The 18,636-nt window shown below is 51.8% G+C and overlaps 1 protein-coding gene across 1 annotated transcript in view; it reads right to left on the reverse strand.

Annotated features, from left to right (window-relative positions):
- Positions 1-953: 953 nt before the first annotated feature.
- Positions 954-18,636, reverse strand: part of TRANK1 (tetratricopeptide repeat and ankyrin repeat containing 1) — a 74,458-nt gene continuing 56,775 nt past the window's right edge. The window contains exons 18-23 of the mRNA XM_039237227.1: positions 15,518-15,621; positions 15,289-15,421; positions 10,422-10,567; positions 4,368-7,420; positions 3,214-3,312; positions 954-2,161 (exon numbers count right to left, since the gene is read on the reverse strand). Coding sequence (XP_039093158.1) covers positions 2,061-2,161; positions 3,214-3,312; positions 4,368-7,420; positions 10,422-10,567; positions 15,289-15,421; positions 15,518-15,621 — 3,636 coding nt within the window. The 3' untranslated portion in view covers positions 954-2,060. The remainder of the gene's footprint in view (positions 2,162-3,213; positions 3,313-4,367; positions 7,421-10,421; positions 10,568-15,288; positions 15,422-15,517; positions 15,622-18,636) is intronic.

The following is an 18,636-nucleotide window of genomic DNA, read 5'->3' on the forward strand; positions in this document are numbered from 1 at the left end:
TGGAGTCTGAGATTGAGGCCATCAGTGGAAATTACGGACCGTGCTGCTGAATCCCATTCCCCTCTCCCCACCCTCTGCACCCACACTCTGGGGACGCCTCTGAGTTGAGGACGTAGATTCTCAGGAGTGGTCCTCTCCAGGGAGTTCTATCAGACGGTGTTGACAGAGAAGGTAGCAGGCTCACCTGGCCCAGTCATGAGCCTCCTGGACCTTGAAGCATAGGATCAGAGGACAGAGGACGCGTTGCTTCCTGAGGCTCAGCTGTCCTGCTCACCCGACACAAGCAAATCCTGAGATCCCAGAGCCAAGACCCGAGGGCACTCAAACCCACGGCAACAACCTACAGAGCCACTGGGCATCAGGGCGTGCACGAAGGGCTCTTAGGCCGTTTGGCTCCCCTAAAGGGGAAACTGAGGCTCCACTGGGTTATGTAAATGAAGCTGTCACCCCATGCGATGTGCATTTCTATCCCTGCTGTTTTTACACGTCACCACCTCTGTCCCACAGCAGACCCTGAGCCCCCAAGGGCTCTAGCACCACATCCAGGCACTCAGTGATCTGACCACCCCCACCCCCACCACCAGGTTACACGGTTCAGTGAGGGCAGAAGATTTTGATCTCGGGTCTCCTGCCTCCCAGGGCAATGTTCCTGTTGGGGGCAGTAGGCAGCACTGACAAACTCCTACGTCCACACCCTAAACGCTCAGGAGGCACAGCCAAGCCCTCAGGACACCGCGACCCACTGTGAGTCCCCAGGTGTCTCTGTTTCAGACGGCATCACCCAGCCGGCCAGAGAGAACCAGCCGCGGGACCCACCCCTTTCCGGCGTGGAGACCAGACGTACATAAACGGACACCTGCATGTAAGAGAAATGATTTCACTTTATAAAAATGTGATAATACAGCAAGATTTGATTTCTTTTTCCAGCAAGTGAAATTTATAAAAACCACCTGGAATAAAAATTAGAGATATAACCTAATAAAAATTAGAAACAAGGAAATAGAGTCGTTTCGAAAGGCAGTAAAGAGAAAACAATAAGCAGCAAAAGCAGCAGCAACCCAGGGAGAAAGCTGGCTCTGCTGTGAGGACAGATCAGCGAAGGGCCAACGTAAGCCGGGCTTCCGCACAGGCTGAGCCGAGGGGCAGGGCAGAGGGAGGGCAGGAGCCGGGAGCGGCACGAAGGCCTCGGAATGGGACTACACTGATGGCCGCTGGCTCAGCGGGAGTCGGGGATGAAGCAAGAGCCTCCTTCAACCAAGCAAACGAGACGGCTAGGGCTACATACAAACACTTGCTGGAATGTGTGCACCGTAGCCAAGGCAGAGTTAGGGCCACCTTGGAGAGGCAGGCTGGGACCCCCCACAACAGCCCCCCAGGCTTGCCTTCTAGGGCACAGGACGCTGGGGGGGTTCTTGACTACGTCCTGAGGTAGTCCAACCATGACGTGCACAGGTAGCTGAAAATGGTCACCAAAAATGGGGAGAAGGAGGGCAGGAAAGTTGCACGGAGAGAAGAGGCTGTGACAGAAGGGACCTTGCTATAAGTAGGTTCAGAGGGTGGCCTGGGGTGATGAGCGGCCAGCGGGGGACCCCGGGCACATGCAGCTCTTGTGCTGCTTGATGCTGCAGCCGTGTGAAAGGAGATGAGGGAGTCTGAGGAGGGATTTCCCGCCAGAGCAGCGCCAACTCTGAGGTCAGGGGCCCTGACATGCTGCTGACTCAGGCCATGACGGCGATGAGCCAGAGAACCGCGGAGCTTCGGGGTGAGGAGTCCCAAGGTTATTTCAGCTATGACTCCTCTCATCTGGACAAGTTTTAGAGAGAACTCACCCTGCTAGGCTTTAACTCAGAAACCACTTAAGAGGTCCCTACAGGGGATGGAGCGATCAGATCTAAGCCGCTAGTGAGAGAGAAATAACAAGAACAAAAATCAAAGGTGTTGCTAGACTCCCCTACTTTTTTAAGCTAATTTACATTCCTTTTCTGCTCTGTGCCAGCACTCAGAATTCTAAGTCAGGATGGAAAGTTCCAAAGGCTCAGGAGGCAGCGGCTGAGTGGACGTTAATATTTTCTCTGCTTTCCACATTTCCGCGCACGCCTTCGAGGACGGAGTTCACCAAAGTCTTCGACCTCATTTTCATAATCATCTTCCTGAACGATCCCTGTTTCGAAAGCCAAAAAGAAGCAAACAAAAAACTAGAAACCAAGTACAGAATGGTGATTTTTTTCCACTCCGCTGTAAAATACAACGCGCTAATAGAACCTAATGTCTCTGCAACTGTTTTAAATTAAAGGGCAAAAAAGCCCGGACCAGGGCCGAAGTAAACACCTTTCTCTTCTCTAGAACTAAGTTCTTGTACAGGCTAGTTCCTCTGCTCTTATTTAGAGACACTTTAGATGGCAAAGAATTTAAACAGACCTAAACTCAACCACAGACTCGAGTTGGTATACCAGTTCTCTCCCTTTTGAAGCAATCACGAAAATCATGGCAGGGAATATATCCTAAGGATTTTTGCCTGGCACGGATATTTGTGCCAAGCCCCTTTTAGTTTTCCCAGCTCCGGGTTCTGGATTTTCCAGCAGTATGTGGATTAGGAGGACCCCCAGAAAGGCAATCTGGGGCGTATGAAATATACGGAGTAGGAAAAAATTAGGTCAGGCCAAGAGGGATGATACAGAATTTGGCAAGATCATTCTACCTGTCAGGAGAGAAACCTCACTCCCTCTGTACAAACCCTTAACCCTCTGTAGGAAGGTGCGTGCACGTTCCCCAATGATTTTGTTTTGCTCACAAATGTGTTTGTTTTATATCCCTGAGGCCAGAACAGTGCTGAAGCATCCTAGGCACTCAATAAATACTCGCTGACTTGCATGAATGGTTGACACAGGCAAACATGTTTGCCAAAAGATGGCTTTTCAATACTTTGTCTCTGGGAGTCGGTGTATTGAGCCTGAGTAGTGACTGGATGGCATCGATAGGAGCTTGTGAGCAGCAGACGATATTTTGGAGAAAGCAATTACCATGAGCCCTCGGTCAGATGGGGAAACTCCGATATTATGATGCTAATAATTTGACTCACTGGGAGAAGATGACCGAGACAGTGAGTGGCCGCTATTGACATTATAGGCGACCCCCCTTCACATCGACATGGGAGTCAGCAGAACCCAGAGCCACGAGACCCCGAGCCTCCCACTGGGGTAAAGGGCTCCTTACCTTCCTCATTTAAGTGGAGCTCTGCCTTCATCAGCCACTCCCGCGCATCCCTGACTGACGGGATCAGCACGTTGACCAACTGAGCCATCACCTCCTCTGCTACAGGAACGAAAGGACAAAGGCTCTGAGTGAAGGGGCTGCTGCGGGGACCAGACTACTCAGTTCTAGAGCCAAAGCCCCTACCTCCCAAGAGCTGTCTCTGTGTTTCCTCTGAGGGGAATGACAGGTAAGGACCCACAGCCACCTTCTGCCACCACAGACATAAACTACAATGAAATGCTAGCCTGACGCCATTACTGTGTGACTCCAGACGGCCAACAGCAATTCTTTCAAGGAACTTTGCTCAAAATGTCATTAAACCTACAGTTGGTTGAGCATCCGACTTCAGCTCAGGTCATGATCTCGCAGTTCGTGAGTTCAACTCCAGAGTGGGGCTCCGTGCTGACGGATCAGAGCCTGGAGCCTGCTTCGGATTCTGTGTCTCCCCCTCTCTCTGCCATTCCCTGGTCTCTCGCTTGCTCTCTCTCTCTCTCTCTCTCAAAAATAAATAAACATCAAAATGCCATTAAACCTTAAACTGGAGTCTCTGGATCATAGAATGAGTTTTAAATATGAACTTTTGCTAATTTTATAGGTAACATGACTTGCACTCAGTGTTGCTAAGAAATAGCTAACAAGGAAGTTAGAGGAAATCTGATCCAAAAACCACATACGAATTTTTATTGTTAAGGTCTCACACTGGGTATGGTTTTTAAGATCGCTCCTAAAAAGGAAGAGACCAGCTAGGCACCCCCAGATCTTAGTCAAACGTCCAGTACAGAGTAGATGCTCAAAAAATGATCACTAAAGAACAGATCAGAAGCTTAAATAGTTTCCTTGAGACGTTAAACGCTCTCCCTGTATCTTGTCAGGGAACTAGTTCACAAGCCCTTCTCTTGTCTACTGTGCCAGGGCCCTCCTGACTCCAGATAATCACAAGGTTTTGATTGGGGGGTGGGGTGGTTCAAATAATGGGGTTTTGCTGTAATTTAAGAGCACCTGTTCCTCACTTGTATTTCCACCAACGCCATGTTCTGTCATCCCCAGGACTTGATCTGTCAGGTGTTCTCACAGCCTGGGCTCTAACTGGGCCCCAATTTCGGGGGATGCCTTACCGCCAGCCCAGGCCTTCCGCCTGTAGAGGTCCTCCACCGTATCCGAAACCTTCTTGATGTTCTCCTGGACCTTCCTCTGCAGCATGTGGCTGTGCTCTTTGGAGCCCAGGTGACTGCGGATCCCCACGCTCTGCTCAATGTCCTGCACCACCAGTTTGCCTTCGCCGATGGCCGGGTCCACCTTCTCATGGAAAAATTCGAAGTACTTCTGGTAGGCAACCTGCTGCCTCTGGTGGCCTTCCAGGAGGATGTGCTGCTCGTAAGACTCGCTGTTCCTCTCCAGACCCTCCTGGTCTCCCGGCTCGGCCCTGGAAAGGGCCTCTGAAGCCTCCGAAGCCGCTCCTTCAAATTCTTTCCCGGGGCTGAAGAAGCTGTCAGGACCTCGGGTGAACTTCACCCCACACAGGTCGCACTGCGTCCTGTCGATGTCGGCCTTCTTAAAGTTCCCGGCCCCGGGCCCCCGGGTCTCCTCTCCGAAGCACTCCGCCTGGGCACCTACCCTTCTCCTCCAGCTGATGCACAAGGACACCACCAGGCACGCCCTCCTCAACTTGCGCTGGATGGAAGCCTTCCGCTGCTTCTGGGACAGAATGGCGGTGAGGACGGGGTCTCGGTCTTCTAATGCCAGCTCGTCTGTCTCGTCCTGACCGATCTCACACTCTGGTCCAGCAAAGTAGTCCACGGGCTCCGCACAGAGCAGGCGGCTTAGTTTGACCTCCTCGTGATAGAGGCCGCGGACCATGGACCCTTTGGTGTGCACGCTGTCCCACCGCCAGTGGCAGTCCATCAGGTACTCTTCATCCCGCTCGAAGAGCAGGTCCTGCAGCGCCTCGGCCACGGACTTCACGTTGTCTGCCATCAACACCCGCTTCACCACTTTCAGGAGCCTCTCGGGAACCTGGTCCGGGCACTGCCTGCTCATCAGCTGCAGCCTCGTCTGGATCTCCTGGAAGTGGCGGTACAGAAGAGGCTTGCAGTATGGCTGCAGAAGCTCCTCGGCATTCACCAGCATCACCAGGCACAGCACCAGGGTCCGCTCTGCCTCCCCGGACACCACACAGTCTATCTCCCCAAAGGCATCGAGCAGGACGTTGAAGTTCACATTCTCTCGGCCACAGAGCACCTTGACGAGGTAGGAGAGGTGGAACCGGAAGTCCTGAATGGCTCTGGCCACGTCCTTAGGCTTGTATTCCTGAACGATGCAGAACACCTCCCCGAGCTCCCTGTCCTTCCTGCTGAACAGGAACTCCCAGTAGTGCAAGAGCGCGAGGTAGCTCTTGGGGAGGCACAGGATGGTGTTCTTCCGGAGGCGGGCTAGGACCACCCCACAGTGGAGGAACTGGAACTCCAACAGGGCCACCGTGTTTCCGATGCTCGGGATGAGCGGTTCTTTGCACCTCTTGACAAGGACGTTCATGAAGCGGAAAAAGAGCCTCTTGAAGTCTTCTGGGTTCCGGTTCACGTACAACTGGGCAATGCAGTTCTCCAGCAGCCGGATGAAGCACAGGTGGGTCTTCTCGGTACCTTCTTCATCCTTGTTGGGTGCCAACATGCCGAATTTTCCTTCGACTCCCTTCATCTTGCTGCCTCTCCCCCTGCCCCGTTCCTCCTTTTCGGCCTCCAGAGCTTTGAGTTCCCTGTGGTAGCTGTCCTCCTCTTGATGGAGCAGCTTTTCGAACTCCTCCGGGTAGTTGGAGGAGACCAGGAAGGCCTGCATGGCGTGCAGCCACAGGTCTGTAGACTCCCGGCGGCTTCGGGGCCTTTCGTTTTGAAACAGAAAATGGATGTACTCTTTCATAGCTGACCTGTACGACCGAAAGGACGTGTAATTGGGTTTGAGGATTTCTTTGCACGCCATGGGGTTTTCTGACAACACCCTCTGATGGAAGTGCTTAGGGAAGAGCACATTCAGGAAGGATCTACAAAGTCCATACATATCTGCAGACGAGATGTAATCAATTTCTTCAAGTTCTTCTGCTAAGATTTTAGGGAACACTTTTTTGGCTTCCAGAAGCAACCCACTGATGGCCACCAAGTGCATTCTTGACTGAACCAACCACTTGGCTTCACAACGCCACAAAGGCCTGTGGAAATCTTTACAGTTTTCAACCTCACACTTCAGGCCTACGATAAACCTCATGCAGACTCCTGCATAGGTCTTCCCAAGCACGCTCTGTGTGATCTGACGCAGCCTGCTCAAAAGGTGTTTGTTGAGGGCTAATTTCACCTGGTCAGTCATGACCAAGAAATTGTCTTTTGTTTTCTTCTCTCTCAGGTTCAGATCCAGGTCAAGAATTATTCTTGATATGGGCCCACAGTCGTTCTGAGCTATCTGGCAATACTTGGCATCCACCTGTGAAATCCCAAAAAACTCAAAACAAGACTTGACCATCTCCTTCTCGGCGTTGTTGGTCACTCTTTTGAGGGCCTTGACCAGATTGAGGAGGACCTCCAGGCCCCCCGGAGCCAGGGCCAGGACCTTCTCGGGCTCGGCCTCACACTGGCTGGTGGCTTCGTAGAGTGCCTCCACCACGCCAGCCGAGTGGTTGAGTGTGTTGAACTTGAAGAAGGCGTCCTTGAGCTTCTGAAAGTCTCTCAGGAGGACCCCCTGAAGGAACTGGGCCTCGGCAATGCCGGACCGCTGATTGGTTTGATAGCAGAGGTCGAGGGCTTCTCTCAGGATGGCCTTGGTATGCTCTACGTCCAAATCCCTGGCCACGTTGAGGCGGGCAGCCCCCAGCAGACACGAAGCCTGGAAGTCCTTGTTGGCAGTGAGCCGGGCAGCCTCCAACAGGCATCCATGTTGCTTCATGAGCATGGCAGCCTCCTCCCTCCGGCCCTCCCTGTTCAGCAGGTCCGCGGCTTCCGCCAGCCGTCTGCGAGACTTGAGGAACACCAGCTGGTCTTCTGTGTCTAGCTTCGAGAGGACAGTCATCATCTCCTTGATCTTATTTGCGCTCAGGTACTTGGCTGCGGCCTCCAGGTAAAACTGACTGGCAGAATAAGACAGCTTGGATATGGGAAGGGTCTTGGCCCTCAGCATTTCTTCGTACCTGCAACGGTAGACGACACAACGTCAGCTCGTTACCACCCAACGGAAAGTTTCCTTCAAAATACGGCACAGAGCAAGTCACATACCATTCTTATGTGTACATATAAATTACAAGATAGGACCCAAACCTATCCAGCGTCTTTACACGTGCTTCATATCAGAGGGATAAAATTAATTCTTTATTCTCCAAAGGAACGGAGCTTTTGTATATTCAATTAATGAAATACTATGGAGAGGCAACCTCAGCAAATGGAAGTTAGGTTTGGAAGTCAATCTGAGAATTTAAATAAATAAAAGTAAGTAAAACGTGGAAAAGAAAAATAAACAGATAAAGGAAAGTCCATCTGAAGGGCAACAATTATGCATAACCAAAATTATCCCCGGGTTGGAGAGGGGAAGAAAACCTTAACTTTTCATAAAAGCATGATAATCATTTTGGGTGGACAGCCCCACTGAGTTGGAGACAGGACTAAGGAGAAAGGGTGAAGACAGAGCCTGAGACACGCCAGCATGCCACTGGCCTTCCTCTCATTACCCAACCTGTGAAATTTCTCTTCTGCCAGGTAGGAGTGTGGTTAAGAGTGAGATTAAGGAAGCTCCGAATGCTCTCCTTTACTCTGCTGGTCAAAGTCAGCGCCTCCCACACTACCAATTTTCCAGGCATCGGAGCAATCCAATAAAACATGCTTGCTTTTGAACCCTGTTAGGATAAAACTCACCTCCTCACAACCAGAAGAGTGCCCAGGCTCCTTCTGATGGCTCAGAGTCATCCTACAAACATCAGGTTTCCTAGCTTTTCCTCTTCTACGAGAGGAATATATTAGAAGAATATAGAGTAGAATATATTAACCCTCCCATGAAGGGTTGAAAATGAAGATGAAGGAGCATACTTTGCATCTGAGCATCGGCTAATGGAGTTGCGAGTACTTTGAGCAAGCATAAAGAGCTCCCCAGGTATTTTCTTTTCACATCTACAAGGCCCACCATGAACTTTGAGTCAGGCCAGTGAGCAATTGAATTCTACACTCAGTATGCATGGTGCTCAAAGGACATTCAGACAGATCGAGCGTGAGGTTCCAGTTAAGACTCAGATAACACTTGGATCACAACTCAACGTGTTAGAAACTCTCAGCTGCATACCTTAATCAAGCCGAAAAAGAATAATGAGAGAAAAATGTGTTTCTGGGGAAGATCTGTGACTATTCAATGCTCTTCTGAAAAACTGAGGACAGAAGGTTAAATAAAGAAGTAAAAGTTAAAAAAAAAAAAACATTCTCAGTCAGTTTTGTCATATGAACTCACGAGGGAATTGGTCTGGTCAATTACCCATACCACCACCGCATAGCACCCTGATAACTATGTACCCAATAAATGTCACAGCCGGCACCCTTTCATGGAGTGAGAGTTGTGTCCCCTAAAATTCATACATTCGAGCCCCAACCCCCAGTGTGGTTGTATTTAGAGATGGGACCCCTAAGGAAGCCACTAAGGTTAAATGAGGTCACAAAGGTGGAGCCTTGATCCAATAGGATTCGTGTCCTTATAAGAAGACACCAGAGAGTGAGCTCTCCTTCACTGTCTCTCTCCATGTGGCCAGGGAAAGACCACGTGAGGACACAGTGAGAAGGCATCCATCTGCGAGCCAGGGAAAGAGCTCCCAGCAACAGCCCAACTGGCCAGAGCCTTGATCTTGGACTTCTAGCCTCCAAAACTAGAAGAAAGTACATTTCTGTTGTTTAAGCCACCCAATCCATGACATTTCGTTCTGGCAGCCTGAACCGACTACTACACACCCATTGTGTCTATCATATACATGAGGGTACCAAAGACCTGCATAAAGGAATACGCTCACTTTACCAGCCATGGCACAGAACACCTACTTTCCGCTTCCAGAAATAAAACTCTAGGTACTGAGTATCTTTATCGAGGTCCTGGTTACGCAACTACATTTATTTCGTGAGAATTATGTGCACCCTTTTGAGTATACATTATACTTTAACAAAAGCTAACTTAACAAAAAACTGAAGTTTGAACATCTGGGTCAGATCTGTTAGTTTGGTCACAGGTAGAATTTGGTAGAAAGCAAAGAAAATGTAGAACCAACCCGCACTCTGCTTTTCCAGGAGGTGAGAGTGGACTCAAACCCCTGCTCAACAGAACCCCGGAATGGCAGTGTGGGTCCTTCTAGCGGTCCCATGCTACCAAGAAGATCTCGTAGGGGCATCAATAACACGCTGTTTCTACATTCCTCGCCAACCATTAGCCCTGGCCATCTTGACATCACCTTTGGAACAGGAGCTAGGAGGGAGGTTCCAGAAGGCTTCTCGTGGGTCACGTGCGAAGTTTGTGAGGCTAAGTGTACGTGCGTTTCACACACATATGTGTGACCTCATGGCTAAGGATCTGCCAGTAGATCACCGTGAAGCAAAACCCTGAGGCCACTAGCGCCCTCACCTTCATCCATCCATCAGCAAAGCTGCCACCTCAGCAGCAGGTAAGGGTCGGGGACAGATCACTAAGCACAAAATTGCCACGTGTCTTATATACACACTTGTAACAAAACCTTCGCCTTCTGCTGCCTCTTCTCATGACAGCGTCAAAGCTCATAAAGAGAGTAGACTATATTAAATGTGCGTATAGTAAGCGCCCGCATACTACACGCACTGGAATGGCCGCCCATGAGAGGGTGGGAACGGAGGCCGGCCCTGAAGAGGAAGGAAGAGGATGAACAAACTAAAACCGACGGTGACTTTGCTGCGAACTGAAGACTCTATTCCGCTCGCTTTCCTCCCACGCTTCCCGTTCAGCTTCTCGGTTAATCCTTTAGGCTTGGCTCTTGCTTTCAAGAAGCTCTTGATCCAGCACCGAGGCCACCACTCCAGTGGAAGGAGGGCGACACGGGCAGACTGCTTCAAAAGAGCGGAAGAACACCCTCCGAGCCAGGCTGCCCCCAGGGGGGTGGGGGTGGGGGTGGGGGGTAGGGAGAGAATAAAACCACCTACTTTTCCGCGGCAATAGCAGCTTCTTCAAAAAGCTCCTCTTGGCAGTACATTTTGAGAGCTAGATCGAATTCCTGAATCTGCTCAAAGCATCTGAACGCGTCTTTGTAGCACTGGCTTCGCTTATAGAAATACGCAGCATCTTTTATCTAGGACAGAGTAAAATAAACTCTCAGAGTGTTCATAGCACAACTTTTTATCTTAAAAATAAGCCAACACCATGAACAATAATGTCTGCTATCTGTTAGGAGCCAGTGAAAAATGCTAAGACATGGGTCATATTAGGAAGACAAATTCTTTATATAAAATTATGTAAAATTCTTTATAGAGAGAAAAATAAAGTTATATCCCAATCTCACACCATACACAAATTTAACCTTCAGACAGGATAAAGGCCTACACGTGAAAGCTATTTGGAAAAAAAAAGTACGAGAATATCTTTGTGGCCTTGAGGTAAAGAAAGTCTTCAATCAAACCTAAAACACATAATCTTCAGGGGAAAAACTGATGGACTTGATTACATTAAAACTGCTGAATAGAGGGCATCTGAAATAAAGTTAACAGAGAGATGACAAACGGAAACGTCTAGAACAGCGCTGTCAAAGAGGCTCTGCAGTGAAGACGGACATGTTCTATATGTATGCTCGCCCACATGGTAGCCACCAGGCACACGTGAAGAGCGAGCACATGAAATGTGGGCAGCGTAACTGAGGAACCGAGTTTTTCATTTCATTCCATTTCCATTGACTTTAACTTTAACTTCCACACGTGGCTAATGGCTACCATATTTGACTGGACAGATCTAGAACACAGAACGGATTCTTTCCACCCTAAGAAAAGACTTTGTTGAAAACACAACAGAAAACCAGGCCAAGGATATAAACAGGCAGGTCACGGTGGGGGAAACTTGAACGACTGACGAATCAATGAAGATGCTCAACCTCACTGATACAGTGACAAGAGTTAAAGCCACAGTGAGATGCGTCCATGAAATTTGCAAAAATTAGAAAGCCAGAACCCATTGGATGTGGTCAGGAATGCGGGGCACGTGGAGCCCTCCTGCACAAAGTGGTCCGGCTGTTCTAGATAGCAAAGCGTCTTCCACTTTCGAGTAGTGAAATTAAGTACACGCATACCCTCGGGCCAGCAAGCCCGCTTCCTGCGGTACCCACGACTGGCAGGAGACGTGCTGTGCCTCCATACTGTGTGTGGCAGCGGGAGCTGGTGGCAATTTGCACATTCACTGCCAGGAAATGGGTAAGTCAAACGCAGTGGATGCCCATTCTGGAATCCTACCAGCGGTCAGAAACCTGGCCGGACCTCAACACGATAGCAGGGGGTGGAAAGAGTGAAAAACAGAATAATATGCTATTTACCAAAGTTTAAAATATGCATGTATAGAAAATACTAGAATTTGTTATTCAAATAGGCATGCATACGGGGACGACACGTTAAATTCTCTGGAATGGCTTCCAGTGAGGAGAGAATGGGACTGAAGACGAAGAGGATGAACACATGAAAACCAACAGTGGGTCTGCCATGAACAGAAGATTATATCCCGCTCCTCCCCCCACACTTCCGTCCAGCCCCCCAGTAAATCCTTTGTGCTCAGCTCTCCCAACGTCTCCGCACTCCCCCTTCCCAGCACCCCACCACCATCATGACAACCCAAGCCACATCTCCCGGCCTGTCTGCTTCTACTCGTTGCCTACAGACCTACCCTCCTCCCCCGCCAGAGCCTCCAAACGACCAGCTCCATGTGGCTCCTGCCGCAGAAGCTTCCACTGGCTCCCTGTCACACTCGAACAAAATCCAGTCCCTACCGTGGACTTTGAGGCCCTGCAGGAGTTGCTCGTTTTACCACTTGCACCCCACCCCCTCTTCTCTGGCCCAACCAGCCTCCCTACTGTTGTTCGAGCTCGCCCACACGCTCTCTGCTCACAAGGCGGCTCCCTGCCCGCCCCCGGCCCCAAACAGCAGCACCCGGCCCCTCTCCCCTCACCCAGCCTCATCACCACTGGCGTCTTCTCCGCTACTGGCTTGTCCGCCATCCCTCTCCCACACTAGGAAGGGAAGCTCTGTCGAGGCAGAGGCCCCCGCCCTGTCGCCTGCTGGCCACTGAGCTCCCACAGTACCCGGCACACAGCCAGGGCCCATCTATTGGTTGAATAGTTCATTTCATAATTCTACTTCCTGCACCTGAGGTCCAAAGAGGAAACAAAATCAAAATGAAACAAGACAAAACATAAATTCCAGCTCCTCCAATAAATCCTAGTTGGCTTTTATTTATCTAGACAATCTACGCTGAGTGCCAAAACACAAGGAAGATTCAGGTATGAGGGGCGCCTGGGGGACTCAGTCAGTTAAGCGTCTGACTTTGGCTCAGGTCATCATCATCTTGCAGTTCATGAGTTCGAGGCCCGCGTTGGGCTGTGTGCTGACAGCTCAGAGCCTGGAGCCTGCTTCTGATTCTGTGTCTCCCTCTTGGTCTGCCTCTCCCCTGCTCACTCTCTCTCTCTCTCTCAGGAAATGAATAAATGTAAAAAAACAAGAAGAGATTCAGATATAAGGTTCTTCTATGTCCAGAGACCTCACAGAGCCGGAAGCAGTCAGGCCCATCTCAGCCCCATGAATAAAACCCCATCGCCAGAATATCTCACCCCATCTCTTTCTTCTCTTTCTTCTCCTGACAGTGCTGATCACAGTATCACAGTGCTGATCACTCTGAAGGAAACCCCCCAAGTGCGAATGAGGGCCCTTGCAGGTGCCAGGTGTGCCCAACGGGAGAGAGAGCAGAGGCTGGTTCTATACAGCAGCTCCCTCCTCCGCACACCCTGAGGGGCGAGGTCCCCACCTGCCATCCAGAGGAAGGGCCTCAAGAGGTTTTTAAGGGAGCCAGTGTTGCCTCAGGGAAGAGGCAAGAAAGGTGAGGCAGAGGAACCTCGCACTCCCAGGGGCCCCTCGCAAACACTTCCCTGCAGGGGCAGCACACCTTTAGGGGCTGGGAACAGGGGGCAGTCTGGTCTAAGGATGTTGACAAAGGCCAGCTGGTCAACTAGAATCGTGCTGGTTAGTGTGGCAGGATGGCCAGTGAGGTCTGCGGCTGGCGGAGGGGTGCACACCCTTCCAGGAAGGGGGCTGAGCAGAGAAAGGGACCAGACCCTTCCCTGGGTGGGGCTTGGTGCTGCTACAAGGGACTGGCGAGAGGATGCAGAAGAGGCCACCACCGGTGGTCAAGCCTGTGGAAGGGGAGCCCGGTGGCCTCCACATTCTGAAGGCGCTGAAGTCCCGGAGAAGGGAACACAGGCTGCACTTACGGCCTCCTGGTCCCCGAGGCCCCTACTCTCAGAGGAAGGGCTCTCCGGGCCGGGGGCACGGGGGGGCGGGCAAAGTGAGTCAATAAGGAAGAAGTGTCGGACTCAGTCAAGGCGGGCACTGCTGGGCAAAAAGGGGAAGCAAAGGCTTAGGCTGGTTCCCTGTAGTTGACACCATGTAGGTCCGGGTGGCCTCACCGGGGATCGAGGGTTTGGTCGCTCAGGAACATGGAGAGGTTGGAGGCTACTCTAGTTCCCAGAATCTTAGGACCCAAATTCCCGTCGGCACTGAAATCCCTATCCCGTCCCACCTCCCACGCCCTAACAGGTCACATACCCTAATAAATGTGGGGCGGGGCCTCAGCACCACAGGGGCCTTATGTTCTCTACACCGACTTGGGGCCACACTTCAAAGTCCCCGGCAGGTGCCGCTCCCGCCCCATCCAACGCCCGGGATGATCTGCGGATCCAGGAGCTACTGAGCACCCCACCTCCCTGCCGGAAAGCCATAAAGCCTTTATAGGGGTGCAGCAGCCCGAGCTGGGCATTCTTCCAGAGCAAGGCTTCTCGAACCACCTAGGTCTACACCTCCCATCCCTCACAAGGGATACACTCAACGTGAATCGGGAATCGGGGGTGTCACTAACTCTGTATGGTACCGTTGAAAGTCACTAAGAGAACAGATCTTAAAAGATTTCATTACGAGGATAGAAACCTTTGTATGGTGATTGGCGTTAACTCAACCCACCGTGGGGATCACCTCGCGGTGCGTACGTGGGTCGAGTCATTATGTTGTACATCTACAACGAATGCAGTTTCACACGGCAATTCTATCCCAGTGAAGAAAAGACAAAGGAATCGCTAAAAAAAAGTCCTCACCACTTGGACATCACAGCGGTACTGAATCGCCTAACAGCCTCTCACTGGTTACTTTCCTCTTTGGCGTCGATCTCGGGGCAATCCAATCAAGTTCCGTGGCCCGCCGCCAGTCTGCTGACCGCTCTGTGACAGCTAGACGGGCAGCTCTGCCCCACAGAACTTTCTGGAATGACGGAGGTGTTCTAATAGCAATGAGCACTTGAAACGTGGCTAGAGGGGCCAAGGGACTGAATTTTTTATTTCGTTCCCTTGTAAGTAATTTAAATTACAAATTAAATAGCCACCCGCGGCTAGTGGGTGCCAGACTGGTTGGCAATTAATTAGAGCGGTTACGGAGAACGTAGGAAAAGCACCATGTAACGCCAGGCGGTTCGCACAGGCAGACTCCAGCCTGAACACGGGGGACAGGAAGGCAGGAAGATTCCAAAACCCACCTTCCCTCTGACGTGAACACTTGGCCCCTGTGATGAACATGGGATCGCAAACATTCACACAGACGTGGACGTGCGTGCACACACGTGGAGCCACGGAAATGCTTGGGCAAGTTGAGGAACAGCACGTGCCTCCAGTCCTCAGGGCTGGTGTCTCCCTGGCCCCGCCCCGACGCAAGCGGGGGCCGAGGGAGAGGGCTCCGGAGCAGCCCAGTTCTCCCAGCGAGAGCGCAGGCTGGGCCTTACCTGCCCCAGCCGCTCGCACAGCTGGGCGGACAGTTGGAACTCCTTGGCGTAGCTGAGGCACTTGAGGGACAGCTTCGGCTCGCCGCACTCCAGGTAGGTCTTGGCCAGTCCCAAGTACTCCACCTGCTTCTCCCTGGAGGAGGAGGCAAACCAGAGTGCCCATGCAACGGTAGACTTCGCCAGCCGGTCTCACCAGAGCCGCCCCCGCGTGGCCCCCCGGGACTCTTACTTGGGGCTGAGTTTCTTGGATTTCATGTTCAGGGCGGTGTTGTGGGCCAGCGCCAGCTTCTCCTTCTCAGACGCCCCTCCTTTTTGGTAACACTTGGCTGCAACCTGGAACAGGCATAAGGTTTTGATTCCCAACAAGGGAACGGAGGTGACGCCCAGAACAAGGGTTAAACACACACACACCGACCAGGCAGTGAGTCTCACCCCAGCCCGGCCTGAGGGAGGAGCAGGCACGAGCGGATGAGCTAAAGAGAACGGCCTCACAGGATAAAGCCCAGGAGCGTCACCAGCGAACACCTCCCATTCAAAGGTTCCTTCTGGAAGTGCCCAGAACCCATGGAAAAGGGAATCAGGACATATTTTACAGGCCACCGGAATTAACACCGTCTGAATCTTCCAAAAGCCACGTGTGAGAAGCTTCAAACTTCTCACTGGGTACGGTAGCAACGTCAGGTCAGAGACGTGGAGCAATGGCCCAAAGTGTCCCCGTGGCTCCTCTGGGCCCCACACGGGTCCTTCCTAGTCGGGGACTGTAACGGCTAGCCGGCAGTGTGGGTGGGACAGCAAGCACAGAAGTGTCACAGCACATCCCGGAGGGTACCTGCCCAGACCCCTGGGTCACGCGCGTCTGTGTTGGGTGAGCAGAAGGTGGGCATCCAAGCGTCCCAGGGGAGGCGCCCGGCCCCCCGTCCCTGCCCGCCGAAAGCCGCTTCCTAAAACAGGGGTGCCGATGCCACGTCTCTGCACACAGACTCCAGGGCGAAAAGTCACGTGTGGTCCAGCACGGGAAGCTTAGGTCTCAGCGTGGGCAAGGGAAGGGTTGAGTAGACAAGACAAGAGCCTGTTCCCTCGGGCCCTTTGCTTCAGCCTCCCCAGCCTCATGGGCCTCATTGCGTTCCAGCGACCTGTGCCACGCTCCTTTCAACCACCCGGCCTTTGCACACGCCGCCCCTTCTGACTAAGGCTCCTCCATCCCTTCTCTGCCCGGTTAACTTTGCTCATCCTATAGATGAGCTCAAGGCTCAGCTCAAGGCTCCTACTTAGAGCATCCTTGCCCGGCCTCCCTGTCCAGGACAGGTGGCTCTAAAGGCAGTTTGTGTCTCTTCTGTGACACCAGCGAGAGAGGGAGTTGGGCGCTCCTCTGCGTGTGCGTCCTGCTCACCGTCACATCCCTACAACCCAAGCACGATGTTCGGCCAGCAGTTCTACAGGAATTTATTGAATGAATAAACCCCAAGTGGTTGCCATTTATATGGTGGTTCTGGAGCCTTCACTGACATGCAGCCCAAAACGCAATGAAGCCCCTGAGTCCTGAAGTCCTTCAGCAGAGCCAAAACAAAACCAGGTGCAGAGAAAGCTTTTTATGATGTTCTCATCTGCACCAACTCCTATTAAAAAATTTTAGATTCAAGGATTGAAAAGGTCTTTTTAAAGGGCTAAGGGGCGCCTAGGTGGCTCAGTCGGTTAAGCACCGACTTCGGCTCAGGTCGTGATCTCATGGTTTTTGAGTTCAAGCCCTGAGTCGGGTTCTGTGCTGACAACTTGGAGCCAGGAGCTGCTTCGGATTCTGTGTCTCCCTCTCTCTCTCTGTCCCTCCCCTGTTCATACACTCACTGTCTCTCTCACTCTCTCTCTCTGAAATAAATAAACATTAAAAAATTTTTTAAATAAAATAAAAAATAAATAAAAGGCTAAAAAATTAGAGGGGCACCTGGGTGGCTCAGTCAGTTAAGCACTGACTTTAGCTTAGGTCATGATCTCACGGTTTGTGGGTTCGAGCCCCGCATCACGTTCTGTGCTGACAGCTCAGAGCCTGGAGCTGCTTCGGATTCTGTGTCTCCCTCTCTCTCTCTGTCCCTCCCCTGCTTGCACTCTCTCTCTCTCTCTCTCTCTTTTTCTCCCCAAAATAAAACAAACATTAAAAACATAATAATGATTTTTAAAAAGGCTAAAGAATTGGAAATCCATGGGCAGCATGTACGGGTTACACCAAGAGTGTTCTGAAGGGAGTAAAGGGAGAGACTGTCTAGTTCTCCAAGTTCATGTCCATACCTGCCCATCCTTCCCCTCCCTGCTGCTCCCCGCAAAAAGAATCTTGGTTTTATAAGAGCAGCCAAGTTATAACAAAGATGGGAAGTGAATAAAGTATCAGAGCTCCATCCACTTCTAGTAGCTACATATTCATGCAAACGCTTTCCTGACCCCCAAACACACAACAGTGCGGGCTCGCTCTCCTAGCCCCTTGGGACTGATTGCAAGGTGCCGACAGTCCTTCAGCGCTCCCCGTAGCCGTCCACACCCCTGTACGGTGTAATTCTGCAGCTGCTCCCACCCAGACTGCTGCCTGGGTCTCCTCCCTTGAGATCTGGGCTGTGACCTGCTCGGCCAACACATGCAGCCAAGTACCACGGGGCGGCTCCACAGCCAGCCTCAGGGCGCCTCGTGTGCTGCTCTGCTCTTTGTTTTGTTTTGTTCTTAATGTAATTTACTGCCAAGCTGGCTAACATGCAGGGTATACAGCGCGCTCTTGGTTTTGGGGTAGATTCCTGTGGTTCATTGCTTACACACAACACCCGGTGCTCATCCCAACAAGCACCCTCCTCGATGCCCATCACCCACTTTCCCCTCTCCCCCACTCCCCCATCCGCCCTCAGTTTGTTCTCTGTATTTAAAAGTCTCTTATGGTTTGCCTCTGTCCCTACTCTTAGGACGCTGCTCAGCCCAGGCTCGCCTGCTGGAGGATGCAGGGCTCGTGATTCAGGAGCCCCATGCACCCCCATCATGTGAGCCAAAGACCAACAAACCCCAGAAGCAGACCTGCTTGCTGGCTGGCTGCTGAGTTCAGACGTGGGTTGCGGGGCTGAGGCCACAGGAGCTACGGCCGAACTCAGCCGTGGGTAGCTGCCACGGCACTGCCCACCCCCTTGTGTGATGGCAGCGCCTGCCCTCCATGAAGGGCTCACATCACAAGATGGGGCTGCTCTCCCAGACTCCCTTGCAGCAGACGCAGGGACGTGACCTAGTACTGAGCAGTGAGATGGGAGCATAAGTCCACGGGGCCTTCATGATAAAAAGAGAGACCCGTGAGAAGGAAAGTGCAGCCCTTCAGCCCCGCTTGGG

Source organism: Hyaena hyaena, unplaced genomic scaffold (assembly GCF_003009895.1).
Source record: "Hyaena hyaena isolate Hyena2069 unplaced genomic scaffold, ASM300989v1 scaffold_121, whole genome shotgun sequence".
Lineage (NCBI taxonomy): Eukaryota > Metazoa > Chordata > Mammalia > Carnivora > Hyaenidae > Hyaena > Hyaena hyaena.